Raw genomic sequence first — 19,612 nt, forward strand, 5'->3', positions numbered from 1 at the left:
AAGGCTGGGAGGGGACCTGGGGGGCCGCAGTCCCCCAAGCGACGTGGAGCGCCAGGCCGCGTAGGGTCGCGGGGTCGCGCCGCTCCGCGATGGGGCCTCGGGAAGTTGGCCCTCTCCCCACAGCATCGGTCAGGGAAGGTTTATAGGCGCGAACGCTGCGTGTTCGCCGGCCGGGAGGGTTGGTAGGCGCGGGCCGTAGTGGAGGCTGGCGTTAGGCAGCTGTCGCCGCGCAGCCGGCCGACAGGCGCGCCCTGGGCGCCGCGCAGGCCGCCCTGCATGTTGCGCACGGCCCGCAGGGGAGGGGGAGACCCGGCCCTCGGCTCACCCTGCCCCTTCCTTTTGCCGCCGGTCCGGGTTAGCGCCCGCGCCGCCGCTTAGGGGAGGGTCGGACCCCCTAAAGCCCCTGGACAAAACGTTGCGCCCCGGGGGCCTTGAACCAATTTCTTTGAGAGGAAGCAAAGTAAAATAAGTGTTTCTCTATTTAGGTGTGAAGAAAAAAAAAATGACACTCCAATGGGCGGCAGTTGCAACCTTTCTTTATGCTGAAATAGGACTCATTTTAATCTTCTGTCTACCTTTTATTCCTCCTCAGAGGTAGGAAACTTCCAAATTGTTACAATAGTGAAAATATCTGTAGCAGCTCCTTTGGACTGTTTAGTATGATACTGAAAAAGTTTTCTTAAGATTGAAAAGTTTTAAGTGCTGGTTGTATAAAAGGTTCTCTTGAAAAATTAACATATAATGACAACATTAAAATATCACTTTATATAGAACGTTTTATTGTCTGCACAAATTAATTAACTTCTCCCCCTCCCCAATAAAAGGAAAAGAGCCAAGTCCTTTTGTTTTTGTTGATTACAGATATAACAAAGCAATGGTTATACTTTTAATACCTGTCTTGTCATCAGGTTTTACCTTTGTTTTTTGCCCTGAATTGGAACAGTGAACTAAATAAAGGTAGGTGGATAAATGATATTTACAGCACAGCATGGGTTCAGAAATGTTTCACTGGGACAGTGAAATGACAATTTAGAAGCTTAAGCCAATAAATGATTCTTAGTTTGGGCCTACCAAGAAATACTTTCATTAATGTTTAATGGTAATTTTACTACTACCCCCCCCCACACACACACACACGGAATTAATGAATATATGTTAGAAGTGCTGGATATGAAAAGTATCAGAGCCATACATTAGCATTAAAGGACCTTAGAAGGTCTTTACTACATAATCGAAACAATGGCTCACTTTACCCCTATAATCCACTTATTGGAAGCTCAGTTTTAGATCCAGAAATTTGCTAGTGTGAATGGTGAAATACACTTGTAGTATAAATGTTGCAAGACATTTGTTCATTCTCGGCATAAAAGGAGATCTTCCGTTAGTGAAATCCTAGAAATAACGCTTCAATAAGAGTCCATGACTGCAAGAGACTTAGGAAAGTTTTTACCTTGGCCCAGGGTTCAGTCTTTCACACCTCTTAACTTACTTCTTATCTTCCTGGATTTCTACTCCTGTCTTTGTCCATCAGCTATGCCATCGCTTTTTTCTTCCTTACTAAAGAAAAAAAGTTGAATCATAACTGTAGGAAGGGGCCTTAGAGATCTTTTTATCCAACCCACTCATTCTATAGGGAAAGTGGTCTAAGGTCAGCTAGCTGATCAGTGACCTATTCCAGACAAGACTCGGGCTTTCAGCCTAGTGCTCTTTCTACTCGGTCACTCTACTTCTCATCCTGTTGACTTTGTTTCAAATCGTCAATAATACCCTGTTTAGCTTTTTGGTAATACTTGCAAGAATTTGCAAAAAAAATGTTTTGTCAGTTAATCTTTTTTCCATCAAAATGATTTATAAATTATGGATCTTTTTCTTCCTGGCAAATATAATATGTTTCCTATCCTGATCAAATAACTATATGATAGATGTGTGTATATGTACACATATAAATATACCCTCATATACATAAGAAAGTATGGTATATCTGCACATATATCATTTACAGTATGTCCTTACTGTGGATATCCACATCTTTTTATCTTTTATATGTGAATTACCATAATCTTCAAAGAAAAGGGGCTTCAGTTTTTATTTAATTTGGCTCTCTATTCTTTTCTCACATAACCCATTGGTAGACACATGCTCAGAGGTCAGACAGCCTGTTACTGTGTGATCTTGGGCAAGTTATTTACCATCTGTGGTCAGTTTCCCCATTTGTAAAATGGAGATGTAATACTAGTATCCATCTCATATAGTGGTTATGGTGATTAAATTAGCTAACACATGTAAAGTGTTTAAAGCCATGTTGTAGTACGGACTCTGTATTGTACCAGATCTTCCTTGAATGGAGTCTTATACACTGCTAGTTGTTCCCTGTAGGCAGTCTCTTTTTCTGTTTGCTTTTATACTGGACCTTGACATGTGAATTTACATTTGGACATATATCAAGGTATTGCTTGTATTTAGACATATAAGCACTGCTGATTCAGCATTTATTTTGCCATTTGATTATCCAGAGACCCAGGACTGATATTATATGAAGTACTTGACAATTCAAGTAAAAGATAATCTGATTTTTTTCCAAAACTGGTCAATAATAAATGAATTTTAAAATTTAAATCAAAACAATGGACTCCTTACAGTACATTATTGATAAGGTACACTTATTCTAACAACATTTTCAAAGGATAATGCATTATTTACTGCCAGTGCTAATAAAACTCCAACATAAATGAAAGTATTAAACTGAAAAAAAAGAGGCCTGAGCGTGTTAAACATTTTGCAGGGTAAGTTTATTTGGAATTTCAGTAAAGAACAATATGTAATATGATTTGTTCCTCAAATTCCATATACATATATATATGTGTGTGTGTGTGTGTGCGTGTGTGTATACACACACGCACACGCACACACATACACATATTTAAATCGGTTAGTGAAACAAGTTGATTATAATGGCTCAAGTTCTACAGCCAAGCACTAAAATGTCCAATAACTATTCGCTATGAGTTCCAGCACATAGTGATGATCTGAGTAATGCAGTATGAGAAAGTGACAAGTAACTCTTCACAGCAATAAAGTTACAAAAGAACAGAATACAACTTTAGACTTATTCCAGAGTTAGAAAATTTACTATGATTTTAATTTTTTTCCAGGAGTGTTTTTTTGTTTGTTTTTGCTTTTTATTTTTCAACTACAGTTGACATTTAAAATTATTTTATATTAGTTTTAAGTGTACAGTATAGTGGTTAGACATTTCTATAATTTACGAAGTGATCCCTCTGATAAGTCTAGTACCCACCTGGACCCATACATCATTGTTACAATATTATTGACTATATTTCCTATGCTGTAGTTTACAACCTCATGACTATTTCGTAACTACCAATTTGTACTACTTCAATCCCTTCATCTTTTTCACTCTGCCCCCCCAAACCCTCTCTCACCTGGCAACCATCAGATGGTTCTCTTTCTAAAAATATAAAATTTTTGTAATGCAAAATTTTATATAGCATCCTTGAAATTGGAAGCCTAGAGGTGAAAGAAACCACTTCATCTGTATCAGTCTTCCTCTCCCCACCAACTTCAAGTTAATTACTTACAGTTGTTTTCAAAACTTTTTAGTTAATAATTTGTCATAATCTTAAAGTAAACCTTTTTTAAAGTTGTGTTTGAAGTTTGCTTACGTGCTTATTACCTTTATATACAAACACATATATATGTACGAGTATATATAAATGCCTTCTTTGGACTGAGGTAAAGTGCTATTCATTTTAAATGCCCTTGTACAAAGTTTTTTACCTTTCCAATTGTGTGATGAAGTACTTTGTCACTCTGCCATTTATAATCCGTGCATTCTTACCTCTGCATATTTGCTTATACTGTTCAATTCATCTAGACTATTTCTTCATTTTGTTTCATCTACATTCAAAGTCTTGATCTGGGTGGTAAATACATGGGTCTATATACATACGTAAAAATTCATCAAGCTATATATTTAAGATTCTTGCACTTTACTGTGTGTATGTGATACCTCAATGATTTTTTAAATTCTTTTGTGGTAAAAGTAAAGAAACTCTTTTACTTGAAGTAAACATTAAAATTGTGCTACATAAAAATAACTAGTTTAGAAAGTTGGACCCCCCACCCCTTGAAATGTTGCTAATTGTTAGACCAATCGACCTTTGTTATTTGTCAGTTATTACCCTGATTAGGGAAAAGCTACAAAGTGATAGCTCCTATGAGCAACGTAACATTTTACTACAAGAATTCCTTTGTAAGGTCTTGATCATGGATCTTTCCTTTAAAAGTTATTTTCACTGTAGAATGTTTAACCCACCAGGCAGAAAATAATCAAATGTCAGGTTATTATTAAATTTGAAAGAAGTTGTTCTTATTTCATGACATTCTTATGAATTGGTAATTCTCTGATATAACATAAAAAATTAAATTTCTGTAATTCTTTTTACTCATTACACAATTACCAAAATGTTAATTCATTATTTGTAAAGTATTTCAAAACATTCTTTTGATTTTTTTTGTACCTAATGTAATTGTATTGCTTTACAGATGGCAAAAGATTTTTTCACTTAACATCTGGAGTAAAATAGCAACTTTCTGGAACAAGGCTTTCCTTACTATTATAGTCCTATTGATTGTTCTGTTTCTAGGTAAGTACTTACTTACTAGATTGGTAAATACTAGGTTACTAGATTGTTCTGTTTGTAGTTAATTACTAGAGTAGTAGCTTCCTCCTTTGAATAACCTTACTCTAGTTTTTATTAATGAATTCATTGGTTTTATTAATGAATTCATGATGTTGCTATTGATATACAGTTAACTTTCTCTAGTGCGTTGATAATATAGAGAGCAGATATTGATATTTTGATAAATGGTTGATAGATATTACCATTATATATGCAGAAGCATAAATTTCAGCAGAGTGCAGTGGCTCTTAACCTCTTTGAAATTGTTTTAAGATTTAAATGTACCAATGCATAGCCCACTTGTCAGTTACCAGTTATATAATCCTTTGTAGTAATGTCCTAGGCAGGCAAGCTTAGCTGTTAGGGAAGCATGAAGGAATGGAATCATTAGGCCCTCAAGAGGAGTTTTAGATGCAGGGTGTGAATCTTGATTGGATCCTGGTCAGAAAACAACTACAACACAGTATTTGGGGATTACTGCAAAAATTTGAATATGGACTGGTTATTAGATAATATTAGGAAATTTTGTTAACCTTAGTTGTGCTAACAGTGTTGTTATTATATAGCATAACTATAGCCTGCGGACCAAATGCCAGTTATTGAAATGAAAGTTTTATTGGAACATAACCATGCCCATTTGTTTAGGTATTGTCAATGTGTGTTTCCATGGACAGCTACAGAGGGGAGTAATTGCAGCAGACACCATATGTCCTAAAACATTCACTCTCCGCCCCTTTACAAAAAAAGTTTCCAACACCTGTTATATAGGAATATGTCCTTATTCTTAGGAGTTACGTGCTAAAATATTTAGAAGTAAAGTGTCATGATATTTTCAACTTATTTTCAAATGATTAGAAACAGATAAAGCAACTGTGGGAAACTGTTAGCAATTATTGAATCTAGGTGGTGGAAATACGGGTTTTATTGTACTAGTTTTGAAGGATGTTTGAAATTTTCATGACAACAAGTATGTTAATTTAAAATTAGAAGTAAACCTTTATGGTTCTTGTTAAACCAGGAATTCCATGAGTCTAAATAATTATCATATTTTTTAGAAGAAATAGCAGAGCTTAGATAATTAATTGTCTGATCACCCAGCTACTTAGTGGCGCTTCAGCTTTTGATACACATGGCAGAGTATATTTTCCTTCAGAATTCTCTCAGAGTTGTTGTGTTGTGGGTTAAGTTTTACAAAGGACATGGTAGAACCATACCACCATGTCCATTCCACTGTTTTGTGAGAAAATGTTTCTCTCATTCCATAACACCAACCTCTGAAATGGAATTCTCTTTTTATAACTGGGACCAACATGTGTGAGTGGGTATGAGTAGGTAATTGTATCAAGGTGTGAATGGGTTTCTGCCTCCTTTAAAAATGTCATTATTTGTCTCATGGTACATTACATATTGTTAATGTTATTGACTGAATCTCTAGCTGTGTAAGAAGTAACACTTAAATGAGTATAGAATAAGGAAAACAGGTCCCAATTTTGCCAACAGCTAACTAAATGACCTTTGGAATGGCATTTACTCCCAGTTTAGTTTATGCATTTGCAAAATAAAAGGAGAGAAGGAAATAATCTTTATAGATTTTACTAGCTCTAAAACGTATTGTGATCTTCGAACTCTAAAACTATCACAAGAATTTCTACTGAAAACTGCCACGTTTCCATAGAAAGAAGGGGAACTTTAGTCAAGGTTCTTTAGTTATTTATATCAGAAACCAACTTGAGCTCACTTGAGCAAGAAAGGGGAATTTATAATAAAATATGGGGTTGTTTCAGAGCAGCCCAGGGAAGGAAGGAAGCCAAATTCCAGGGAGCCAAATTCCAGTCTTAGGAACTGAAATGTCCTTTTTATGTCCCTGCATTTCTCCCTGCATCTTCTTCATTCTTCCTCATCTCCACAGACTCTGTATTCCCAAAGCAGAAAATGGGCCCCACACAGCTGCCAAGTGTTATCACTCTGTCAAGGAAAAAACATCCAGCCTAAGAGAAAATTTACAAGAATTTATTTGAGCCAAACTGATGACAATTGCCGGGAAGCAGAGTCTCAACAGATTGTGAAAATGCTCTGGAAAATGGCCATTTTGCAACTTGTTTTATACATTAGAATCAAAGGAGGAGGGTTACATGAAATCCATTAGTTGTAGATTAAGGGGGTGGGAGAAAGCAAGGGGGGCGGGGAATCTCTGGGATTGGATAAAAAGCAAAATGGAGACACACATATTTCTTTTGTATTGGTGGGTACAGGATAGTAAATAGCATTTTATAGTACATAGAGAGATGATACTTGGGGAACAAGATAACAATGAGGGATTTTGTAGTTTCCTGCTGTGGTGTGGTGGGTTGTGCCCCCTGGGGGCGTCCAGCAAAAAGGATTACTCTGACATTCCAACGGTATGTTATCTTAGATGCAAAAACAGGACAGACAGGCTCACTTAAGGTAAAGCTTGACCTTTGTCAAGGGAGCTACAGGCCAAAGATGTGACTTCCTGTCATGGCCCACCTTAGTTAGGAATTTTTATGTTCACGCCATCCTATGTGGTTATTTTCAGTCTCCTGAGCTTGTCAGGTTTAACACGTGGCCCCTTTTCCATCCACAACAACAAGTATATGCAAGGATGAATTCTAATTCCAATGTAATTCCAATTCTAAGGGAAAAAATAAGACCAGCTAGCACTAGATAGCCCATCGTTGTCTGGTAAGCCCGAGGTCAGAGTCGTAAAGCAGAATCATGACTGCTAGCTGGAGCCTACATCTGTGAACAGAGTCTAATTCCCAGAGAATGGAGAGATCATAAATGATTAATGCAGGAGCTATAACCATGGATGGTAAAGGCAGGCAGGTAGACACTTACCCTTTAAGCCTCAGTGTTTACATCTCAGAATAGGGTAATAACATTTCCTTCACTGAGGTGTTGGATGGTTTAAATGCAGTAACCTATGTAAAGCATATAGTCCAGTGTTCTTATCCACTAGAATGATGGTGTAAATAATGTAAAACTAATAGGTTACTCAAGCTTGATTTATATTGTACTTTGGAATTTATTTCATTTTTCTTGTTGGTTGTCTTTAAAAAGGTAATTTTTACAAGGTGTTTATATTCCTAGAGCGAATACTAACTGAAAAGTGTATGTGCATCTGTGTGTGCTTACACGGGTGGGAATAGATAGAAAGGAAGCAGGAAACCCAGGAATATGTTTAGCGTCAGTAGAAATGCATCCCAGGAACTTGAAAGTTTCCACAAGTGATCCAAAAAAAGACTATCTCCACATGGTTTATACAAAATTGACTACATATCACACTTATTGTTGCCCCCATTCCACTTTTCAGAAATAGTCTCCTTGTTATTATACAGGTGACTTATTCTATGGGTGGGTTTGTATGACCATTTACATTTATAATTTTCTTTGACTTTATTGGTTAATCTTCAGCATTTCTGCATAAGGATCCAGGTGTATTACTCTCATTTCATTGTGAAGGAAGCTGAATCACAAGCCTAACGACCCTTCATAGTACTGTTTGGTTCCTCTGGCCTGCTCAGAATACCTCACAAATACTATTTTGTTTGTTCTTTTCGTTGTTTTTTGTAGTGCTTGGAATGCTCTTACATATTATTGACGCTACCTGCGAAATGACAGGGGAAGTAGCCGTAACGACAAAGGAAATTTTAAAAAGATCATTTAAGAGACTACTTAATATACCTCTATGCAAACAAATTTGAAAACCTACAAATAAATGAAATGGGTAATTTTGCTGAAAAATATAATTTACCAAATGAACCCTAGTAGACATAGAAAATTTAAGTAGACCAGTTTTCGTAGAATTGTAGAAAGTTATCAAAAATCTGTGCCCCTTCAGAAAAGCATAAAACCAAGTAATTTTGCAAAAAAAATTCTACCACTTTAAAAAAATAGATATTACAAAAGCTGCTTAAACTGTTCAAGAATTTAAATAATTCAAATTTTATGAAGCTTGAAAAAAGCTAACTCTAGAATTGAAAATAAATGAGAACAAGTAAACTGGATATTATATAAGATTGGTAATATATGACAGAATAAGTAACTCTTGAATGCAGTACTCTAACTGTACCTCGTTGGTCAGATATACCGTGTTTCCTCAAAAATAAGACCTAGCTGGACAATTAGCTCTAATGCGTCTTTTGGAGCAAAAATTAATATAAGACCCAATCTTACTTTACTATAAGACTAGGTCTTATATAATTAATATAATACAATAAAATATAACATAATATAACATAATATAATATAATATATAATACCAGGTTTTATATTAATATTTGCTCCAAAAGACGCATTAGAGCTGGTTGTCCGGATAGGTCTTATTTTCGGGGAAACACGGTATTGTAAAAACGAATATGATTGCAGAGAAATCTGAAACTTCATATAGTTTGATTGTTAGTGATTTAAAACCTGTATATTGCAGCATAAAGCGAATTAGTAGGTTAATGATATTAGAAACTAAAATTTTCAGTAATAAAAATGCCAAATATAAAGTCAAAAAATAAATTATTTTTTTTAAATTTTGGAGTGACTTATTTGGGTTTTATTTTGGAGTGACAGACATGCCTGGGAGTAGATAGAGATGGTGGTTACATAACATTGTGACTATGCTAAACACTGAATTGTTCACTTTAAAATGGTTAGTTTTGTGTTACGTGAATTTAACTTTGATAAATTTTTTAAAATAATTTTTCAAAAGTCTAGGAATTCTGGTTTTGGTGATGGCAGAATAGCTTGTGTTAGATTAACCTACCTGTTATAATAATTATGAACCCTAGGTAAAATATGAAAAAAAGTATTTGAAGTCCTACAAGAACAACCAAAAGCAAATGGAAGCTGGAGGGAAATCGAAACAATGAAAGAAGGATGATCACATTTATATAGCTTTCCTCTAAGGTCAATTCTCAGTTCATGTGTCATGGTCAGATGGAACGCAAAATAGAAAGCCATAGCCTTACTGGCTAAAGGTGTCAGAGGTCAGAGAGGCTGGATATTAAGGGGAGATATCCAAGACAGGAGACAGCCCCAGAAAGGGAATCCCAAAATCTGCATATAAACTCCCCTCAAATCCTTGGCTGAATCTTGAACTGTGGATGTGTAAGGAAAATTCCGAGGAGCTCAGTGGAAAGCAGGAGCTAGAAAGCTGAAAGAGCTGAGTAGAATTTTTAGATGCCGCCCACCAAGGAGAAACAGAGTTTAGAGTTTCAAGTCTCACCAAGTAAAGGGCCATGGTAAAGACCTTGAGCCTTTCCACTAAAATCACAGGAGGCTTTTCTTAGGAATAGAGATTATGTCCCAGGAGTTAGGAATTTACTATAACTAAAATTAAAACCAAAGCAGACCAGCCCTAAAAAGTATAACAATCAAGTCTCCCCAACAGAACAGAATATAGATAATCTTGGCAAGGGCACATGAAGACACTGTACTCTGTTCACCAAGATACACTATATTCTGGGCCATAAAATAAGTCTCAATAAATTACAAAAGGACATGCAGAGTATGTAAAAGAGAAATCAGTAACACATATCTGGAAGAATCCCACATGTTTAGGAATTAGACAAGACACTTGTCAATAACCTATAGGTCAAAGAAGAACTCAAAGTCAAAAGAGAAAATATTTTTAACTGGATAATAATGAAAATACACTATAACAAAATTTATAGGATAATAAAGCACTGCTTAGAGAAGAAAATTTGCAGCTTTGAATGTTTATTAGAAAAAGATGATAGCGTTAAAATCAGTGATGTTAGTTTCTATCTTAAGAATATTCATTAATGATTAAAAAAAGATTAGCAATAAAATCATAGGGTGATCTCAATAGAGGCAGAAAAAGCATTTGACAAAATTCAACATCCATTTATGATAAAAACTCTAAACTGGGCCGGCCCGGTGGCTCAGGCGGTTAGAGCTCCATGCTCTTAACTCCGAAGGCTGATGGTTCGATTCCCACATGAGCCAGTGGGCTCTCAACCACAAGATTGTTAGTTCAATTCCTCGAGTCCCGCAAGGGATGGTGGGCTCTGCCCCCTGCAACTAAGATTGAACACGGCACCTTGAGCTGAGCTGCCGCTGAGCTCCAGAATGGCTTAGTTGGTTGGAGCGCATCCTCTCAACCACAAGGTTGCCGGTTCGACTCCCGCAAGGGATGGTGGGCTGCGCCCCCTGCAACTAGCAAAGGCAACTGGACCTGGAGCTGAGCTGCACCCTCCACAACTAAGATTGAAAGGACAACAACTTGACTTGGAAAATAGTCCTGGAAGTACACACTGTTCCCCAATAAAGTCCTGTTCCCCTTCCCCAGTAAAAATCTAAAAAAAAAATAAAAATACTCTAAACAAAGTTGGTATAGAGGAAGCATACCTCAACATAATAAAGACCATATATGACAAGCCCCCGGCTAACATCATACTCAACAGTGAAAAGCTGAAAGCTTTTCCTCTAATATCAGAAATCAGACAAGGAAACCAATTTTTATTCAACACAGTATTGGAAGTCCGAGCCAGAACAATTAAGCAAGAAAAAAGAAATAAAAGGCATCCAAATTGGAAAGGAAGAAGTAAAACTATCACTATTGCAGATAACATGATACAGAAAACTTTATCTGTACAGATATAAAACACCCTAAAGACTTCACCAAAAATACTATTAGAACTAATGAATGAATTCATGAATATATAGAAAACTGTTGCAATTCTATAAAAACAAACTATCAGAAATAGAAATTAAGAAAATCCCATTTAAAATTGCATCAAAAACAATAAATACATAGGAATAAATTCAACCAAAGGTATGAAAGGCCTGTACACTGAAAACTATAAGATAAGATATTGGTGACAGAAATTAAAGACACAAATACATGGAAAGATAGTCCGTGCTCATGGATGGGAAGAACTACTAATGTTAAAATGTTCAGACTGCTCAGGGCAATATGCAGATTCAGTGCAATCCCTATCAAAATTCCACACTGGATCTTAGCCAAAAGGCCAAGAAGTAATGTTCCCTATCAAAATTCCAATGGCATTTTTTACAGAAGTAGAACAAACAATCCTGAAATTCATATGGAACCACAAAAGACCCCAAATAGCCAAAGCTATCTTGAGAAAGAACAAAGCTGGAGGCATCACACCATCTGATTTCAAACTACTGTGTTTCCCTGAAGATAAGACCTAGCTGGACCATCAGCTCTAATGCATCTTTTGGAGCAAAAATTAATATAAGACCTGGTATTATATTAATTGTATTGTATTGTATTGTATTATGTTATATTATAAAGACCCGGTCTTATAGTAATGTAAGACTAGGTCTTATATTAATTTTTGCTCCAAAAGACGCATTAGAGCTGATGGTCCGGCTAGGTCTCATTTTCGGGGAAACACAGTAGGCACCCCCATATTCACTGCAATATTACTTATACTGGTCAAGATATAGAAACAGCATAAATGTCCATGGACACATGAATGGATAAAGAAAATGTGTGTGTGTGTGTGTGTGTGTGTGTGTGTGTGTGTGTGAAATGGAATATTAATCAGCCATAAAAAAGGAATTTTTTAAAAAAGAGAGAAACAATTGGTGGTTGCCCAATTTGGGGAGTAGGGGGTGAAGGAAGTCAAAACTTCCAGTTATAAAATAAATAAGTTATAATGTACAGCATCGGGACTATAGTTAATAATACTGTATTGTATATTTGAAAGTTGCTAAGCAAGTAGATCTAAACATTCACATCAAAAAAAAAATTCTGTAACTGTATAGTAATGATGTTAACTAGACTTATTGTGGTGATCATTGCACAATATAGTATACAAATATCAAATTATTTTTTCAAAAGGATTAGGAAATTAGGAATAGATGGAAACTTCCTCATTCTACAAAACAACCTAGGCTAGCTTTATCCTTGATTAAATATTGAAAGTTTCCTCCATAACTTTGGGAACAAAACAAGGATATTTGCTTTCACTATTTTATTTAAGTAATAGATATCCTGACCAGCTTGATAAGTCAAAAAAAAAAAAAATAGAAAGCATAAAAAATTGCAAATAAAGAAGTTAAACAGTCCTTATTTGCAGATGACATGCTTATTTACATACAAAGTCCTGAAATACCTACAAGAAAGCTACTGTGTCAAAGAAATTAATATAGTGACATCACAAAATACAAAGTCTATACAAAAATTAATTGTATTTCTATACTAAATATAAGCAGTAAACAACTGGAAAATGAAATTTTTGAAAATTCCTTTTATGAGTATACCAGCAAGCCTAAAATAACCTTAGAATTGAAAACTACAAAAACATTACTGGAAAAAATTCCAAAAGCTGGAAATAAATGAAGGTATTTTTATCATTTAGAAAACTCAACATCATTACAATGTTTATTTTCCCAAAAATGATCTATAGATTTAACAGTCACGGTCAAAATCTTAACTGGCATTTTTGTATAAATTGACCTACAATTCCTTCTAAAATTTGTATGGAAAAGCAAAGATTTTTGTAACAGCCATAATAATCATAAAAAAGAACAAAGTTGAGGAACTCACACTATCAGATTTTAAGACCAAAGGGAAAAAAATAAATTACTTGCTAATTGCAAAGGGAATCACAAAGGAGAAATCTGGTGTCCACTGATTAACCATCTGTGATGGTTAAATTTTATGTGTCAACTTAGCTGGGTCACAATACCCAGATATTTGGTAAAACATTATTCTGAGTGTTTCTGTGAAGGTGTTTTTTGGGTAAGATTAATATTTAAATAAGAGGACTTGGAGTAAAGCGGATGAGCCTCCATAATGTGGGGGGGCCACATCCGATCAGTTCAAGGTTTTAATAGAACAAAGACTGACCTCTCCTGAGCAAGAAGAAATTCTGGCGGCAAATGACTTTTGGTCTCAAATGCTAACTCTTCTGGGTCTCCAGCCTGCAGCCACCCCTGCAGATTTTGGACTTAACACACCTTTTATGGTGTACAAATTATCGCAGTCATGTGAGCCAGTTCCTTGAAATAAATAAGTATCTCCCCCCCCACTCCCATTCCCCCGCACCCCCACCCAACCACACACAAACACATCCTGTTGGTTTTGTTTCTCTGGAAACTATGACTAATACACCAACTTAGATAAGTAATCAAATTTAGCATCAGAAAGTTTGGGTCATGCTAATATTACATGGATTGTTGCCAAAAATATTAAACCTGATCCAATCAAGTCTTTATGCCTATACCTGACTTCTAGACGTCTAGTTTTCTGGGAATATAGGAGTTAGAAAAATAAATTAGACTGTACCACAATCAGACAAATCCAGAATGTGTGCACTTTCTATAAAACAATTGGCCTGGCACTTTAGTCAATGTCTTTTTAAAAAAGTACTGTACATTAAAACAGATTAAACAGGCGTAAGTACAATGAATGTCCATTATAAATTTCCAACTTGGAAAAAAAAATCTGTAAAAGACTTTTAGGGAACGAATATTCATAATATTCAAAAAGTAGAAACAATTTCAAATGTCTGTTAGCTCATGAATGGATAAAATAAGTGTGGTATATCTGTATAATGGAATACTTTTCAGTCATAAAAAGTAACAAAGTATTGATACATGCTACAACATAGATGAACCTAGAAAACATCCTGCTTAAGTGATGGAAGCCAGTCACAAAAGACTACATAGTATATTATTCTATTTATATAAAATATCCAAAATAAACAAATCCATAGAGGCAGAAAGTAAATGGGTGGTTTCCAGGAGGTAGGGGAAGGGAACGATGGGTATGGATTTCTTTTGGAGTTGATGAAAATGTTCTGTAATTAGACAGTGGTGTTGGTTGCTCAACTTTGTGAATATACAGAAAACCACTGAGTAATTATTTTAAAAGGGTAAATATCAAGGTTTGTGAATATCTCAATAAAGCTGCTATTAAAAAGCAACACAAAATAAAATAGTGGTTAAAATGGCCTCAATAGTCAAACTGGAATCTCTTTCCTATATGGCAGTAACTACGTGAAAGGAGCAATGTAACTTGGCTTGTATCTCCTCTGGTCTCTGAGACATCTAGGCAGATACCTTCCCTAGGGCCTGCAAGAATGTTGTGACTAAGTGCACTAAATATAGATGCTGATAATCTGACTCTGTTCTCCACTGGAAAGAAAGGATTCCCTGGGATCTGAGACTTAGCAGAACTGCAAGCATCAAAAGAGCAGCTATCTGAACATTTCCAGATGCAGGTGCCATCCACGTGCCAGTCGGGGGAGCATGTGCCACCACAGGTTTAACAAGCATGTGCCAGTGGAAATTTCCGTCTAACTAAATATTTCTAAAATCTCAATAACTTAAAGTAATAGTAAATGTAATAAAATGCTAGTACAGTAAGAGAATTAGGATAGTCTCAGAAATGACAGTAATGGGATATGCCCTATACATTACCGTGTTGTAGGTTGACATTTAGTGACTCTGTCAAGGTAGAAAGTACAGGGCAATAGTTTGCAGTGTAGCTAGAGATGAGAGACAGTGCAATGGTGATAAATCCTAGATGAACAGGAAAAACCAAAAATGCTGTAACATTCAGTGTACCACTAGTATCCACATACAGAGTATCTGTTCTGAGCATGGCCCCTGCCAGGTATGTAGAGGAAAAGACAAAAGGAGAGCCCCTACCTAAAGTCCCGTAGTTAAAAGTTAGGTCAGTTATTCTGCTTCCCATTTAATAATATTTTATATTCTTAAAAGCCCAAAGTAATGTTTTCTCTTTTTCTCTGATAGATACTGTGAGAGAGGTACGGAAATATTCCTCCGTTTCTGCCGTTGAACAGATCTCACCCAGCCGGCCTGGTGCCCATGAACACACCCAGATGAAACTTTTCAGGTCACAAAGAAACCTTTACATTTCTGGATTCTCATTATTTTTGTGGCTGTAAGTAAAACACACACACACACACACACACACACACACAATTCATAATTTATGTTTCTCTTTCTCTTTTTTTTAGTCTACATACACTATTGATTTTTTTCTATGCTATTTAGTATACTAACATCTTCATAAAAGAACTCAGACGATATTCTCAAATAAGAAGCAATATTATGGCTTGTGGGTTTGATAAGTTCAAAAGCCCTACTTCTCTCTAGAGCCTTGTCTCATGCCGTTCTGACAGGTGCACCTCTTTCCACCCCCACTGACCTTCACTGTTCATTCATTCTTGCAACAAATATTTCTTGAATTCCTATTGTGTACCTGGCTCCTTCCTACTTCAGGGCCTTCACACCTCTTTCTGCTGCTAGAACACTCTTCCCTTCCCTCTTTCCCTAACTTCTTCTCATCCTTCATCTCCTTTCTCTGGAAAGCTTTCTGTGACCATCACTCCCCCAAAGTAGGCAGGTCTCCCCTTTACACTCCCCGTAGAGTATATATGTACTTTTCTTTCAAATATCATTCACGATTGTACTTAAATACTGTTTTAACGCTTGCTGTCCTGATTAGCACCTGAACTTCTCGAGAGCAGGGACTTTGTGTCGTTTCCTGCTGTGTACCTCGGGCCTAGCACAGTGTTTAACACTTAGCAGTTCCTGAGGAAATATCTGTTGAATGAATAATTGAAGATATTAATTGCTACCTCTAACAATGGAAGTTACCCATGAACAGATGTGAATGAGTTTTTAGGCTTGAGCGGCCTCAGACATTGTTCTTTAAATAGCAAACTTTGAACTAGGCCAAAAAAACAGAGAAAGAATTCTCTGTGGTCCTGCTACAGTGTCTGAAATTCTGTTTCTGCTTCTCCTGGCTAGAGGCCTCTACGAAGAAAGGAATTAAATTAGTAACTACCATTGAATCTGTATTCCAAATGCTAGTCTTCTAACAAAGATTCCAAATGAATGAGACACAGGCATGTTTTGACTGGAAGACTTGGATTTAAAAGAAAATATATGTGTCCTCCCTAAACATCATCTCTCCACCACACCCATATCTAAAGGGGAGTCGTTTGACAATGACTATTTATTTTAAAGTTACTTTTTTTTATTTTCTTAGAGTGTTGAGACGTCTGGTTACCCTTATTACTCAGCTGGCAAAAGAACTGTCAAACAAAGGAGTACTTAAAACTCAAGCAGAAAATACTAACGCCGCTGCCAAAAAATTCATGAAAGAGAACGAAAAACTAAGACGGGTATTTAAATTTTCTTTCTAAAAATTTGTGCAAATGTCATTGAAATTCCCAAGGGGTGGTATGTTATTTTTCACCATCAAAAAAGAGCATTTTCATAATTTATAAGCAGAAAGTGACCATAAATAGCAATATTGTTCTACAGAATGATTGTTTCAAAAGTTATTATCCTTTAGATTTGTTTGTTCTCACAGTTTCCCTCCATAATGGATTAACGCCATTGGACCTATTTCCTATGGTTCTAGGAGAAAACAGTATTCTGGGAATGTAAATTTTAATTCCTTTATTACCATTAATTTTACTTTATAACCTGAAGCAAGTCCTTATAAGTCTCTTTATTTCCATTTCCTTTTCAGTTAAATTATTTTTGTAAGTCCTTTTTTTTTTTATGGTGTTGTTTTCTTTTAAATGATGGTTATTTAGGAAGGAGAGGAAAGTAGTTGATGTAGATTGATGACTGCATATATTTAAAATCTTTAATTAGGTGACACTGTTGATAATCCTTCATTGAGCACCTATGCTGTCCTTCCCCTGCCATTCAGGGAGAGTGTGAATCAGGTATTGATGTTCTTACCCATTAAATAAGAAGAAGAACAAATAGAAAAATAAAAGATACAAAATTACTTTGGATTGTTTTTTCTTAAGTTTGAAATTTAGGAGTCAGATCTCATAGCTTGAGTCTCTTCAGTTCATATTAAGCCCCATAAATTTTGCTAATTCTACTTCTTAGTAAAAAGAATCAATGGAACTATTCAGAATCAAAACAGATTTTCTTGAAGAAAGCATTCCTAAAGTAATGCAATATTATTTTTTTATCATAAATTAATGAAATGCAGTCTTAGTCGTATGTTACACCAAGTTATATTTATGTAAAAAGTATTGTGAGTCCAACAGTGAAGAATTCAAATTCTTATCCAAGTCATTTTATAGGAAGAACTCTGAGCAACACCTTTCATCAATTATAAATGAGTTAGCTATTACAAAGCACAATATAAAGCTTTCTAAAACCTATTAAATAAGACAAACTCATTTCACAAACTTGTGCTTGGTACCATAGTACCATGGTCTCCTATTCAAAAGCCTTATTTATTTTTTTATGATGTCTGCCTTATTTTCACTACAACAAAAAGGTAAAAAAAGAAAAAAAAGGAAAAAAAAGACCTCTTTTTATAGAAACAGAATTCAAAAATGTTTCTTTGGGTGGATTATAACCAGCATCTTTTAAGGAAACTTTTAGACAATAAGCACCAGTTATTTTTTACTTTGTTTTGTTCTGTTTCAAAACGGCATTGATTCACAGATGTCACATATATTTACTTTTAAATATAGATCTGGGAAATTAAGCTGTTGGTATTTCTGAATTCAAAAGCAAGCAATAAGTCATTTTTGCTTTTTGGGGGGAACGTTTCAACAACACAGCCTCATTTTGTACTTTAATATTATTTGCTTCATTTTCTATTCCTTGATCTCATTTTACAATGGTAAAAACAAAACAAAACCCTCCAAGCTTTGATTAAGATGGTGGCTAAACTCAAAGTTGAGTGTCTCTGTGGACTTGCCATGTACCTGTCTGGACTTAACATTATACCCATTGTATCAGATTAATGAGTTGTAACTACTGATAGAACACTGCTTTTTCCCCCTCTCATTGTTTAGTTGTTTTCCTCCTACTCTTCAGCTCTAAGAAAACGGAAAGTGTTTTTATGAAGTTTTGGTACTATTATTTTTCTCATATGAATCATAATTAATGTACTTAAATTAGTCTTGTTCTTCAAAATAAGCACCTTCCTCAAAACATGTTTGGATTTTTTCCTTGGGAATTGTTTTCAGAACCAGTTACCGTAGCAAGGCAGTTTATTTCACTACTGATCCTTTGGCCCTGCACAGTTTCTCGTTTTGTTTTCCTTCCGTTTGGTTCCGTGCTGTCCTGCTTCCTGCATGTCTGTGACCCAGTCAGTGGCCCCACGTCATCAGAGGTGCAGAGACACGCTGCGCTAAAGGCCAGTACACACTGCGGACATAAAGCCTTTCAGTGCCCAAAGTGCAGCTAACACACCAATAAAGGCCACGGGTCAGAATATCAAAGATGACTTCTGTTTCAAGATACTTCATTCATGTAGGTTTTGAAATGCTAGCTAAGGAAGGATAAAATTGCTAAAACACTTCTTCATTCTCTATCAGAGACACATTATCTAGTGGAAAGTACATTACCTTGAGATCCAAGAGACTTGGGTGCTAGTGCCAATTCTACCAACAATTAGCATTGTGATCTAGGGCAAGTCCTCTCATATGTTCTGGGCCTCCAGGTTACAAATAATAGCTAACAATATGCCAGGTATCACTTCAAATGCTTCACAGAAAAGCATTAACTCTTAATTCTTGCAACAACCCCATGAGGATAACTATTGTTATCTGCATTTTATACATGAGGAAATGGAGACACAAAAATGTTATGTGACTTGCACAAAATCACTCAGCTAATAGTGATGAAACTAAGATTTGAATCCCAGCAGTCCGACTCTGAATCCACACTCATCGGACCACATTGTTTTGTCCATTCGCTCCTAGGCCAGCCTATAAAATGACTAGCAGATGGTGCCTGAGACCCCTTTGTGTCCTGATATTCAGTTAATGAAATGAAGTAATTATGAATGACCAGTTAACTTTTAGTTGCTTTAAATAACAACAGTGATGAAGCTTTACTTCTTACTAGTTTTTTTTCCATTCACTTACCAAGGTGGG

The 19,612-nt window shown here is 35.9% G+C and overlaps 1 protein-coding gene across 4 annotated transcripts in view; it reads left to right on the forward strand.

The window, feature by feature from the left end:
* Positions 1-19,612, forward strand: part of LOC117012155 (B-cell receptor-associated protein 29) — a 51,236-nt gene that overhangs the window by 357 nt on the left and 31,267 nt on the right. For 2 of the 4 annotated variants that reach the window (XM_033088111.1, XM_033088108.1), the window contains exons 2-5: positions 486-594; positions 4,567-4,667; positions 15,474-15,624; positions 16,738-16,873. In XM_033088111.1, coding sequence (XP_032944002.1) covers positions 503-594; positions 4,567-4,667; positions 15,474-15,624; positions 16,738-16,873 — 480 coding nt within the window. In that variant the 5' untranslated portion in view covers positions 486-502. Of the gene's footprint in view, positions 1-16; positions 134-485; positions 595-4,566; positions 4,668-15,473; positions 15,625-16,737; positions 16,874-19,612 lie in introns of those variants that run through there. The other 2 variants (XM_033088109.1, XM_033088110.1) reach the window with 2 other exon arrangements.

Source organism: Rhinolophus ferrumequinum, chromosome 20 (assembly GCF_004115265.2).
Source record: "Rhinolophus ferrumequinum isolate MPI-CBG mRhiFer1 chromosome 20, mRhiFer1_v1.p, whole genome shotgun sequence".
Classification (NCBI taxonomy): domain Eukaryota; kingdom Metazoa; phylum Chordata; class Mammalia; order Chiroptera; family Rhinolophidae; genus Rhinolophus; species Rhinolophus ferrumequinum.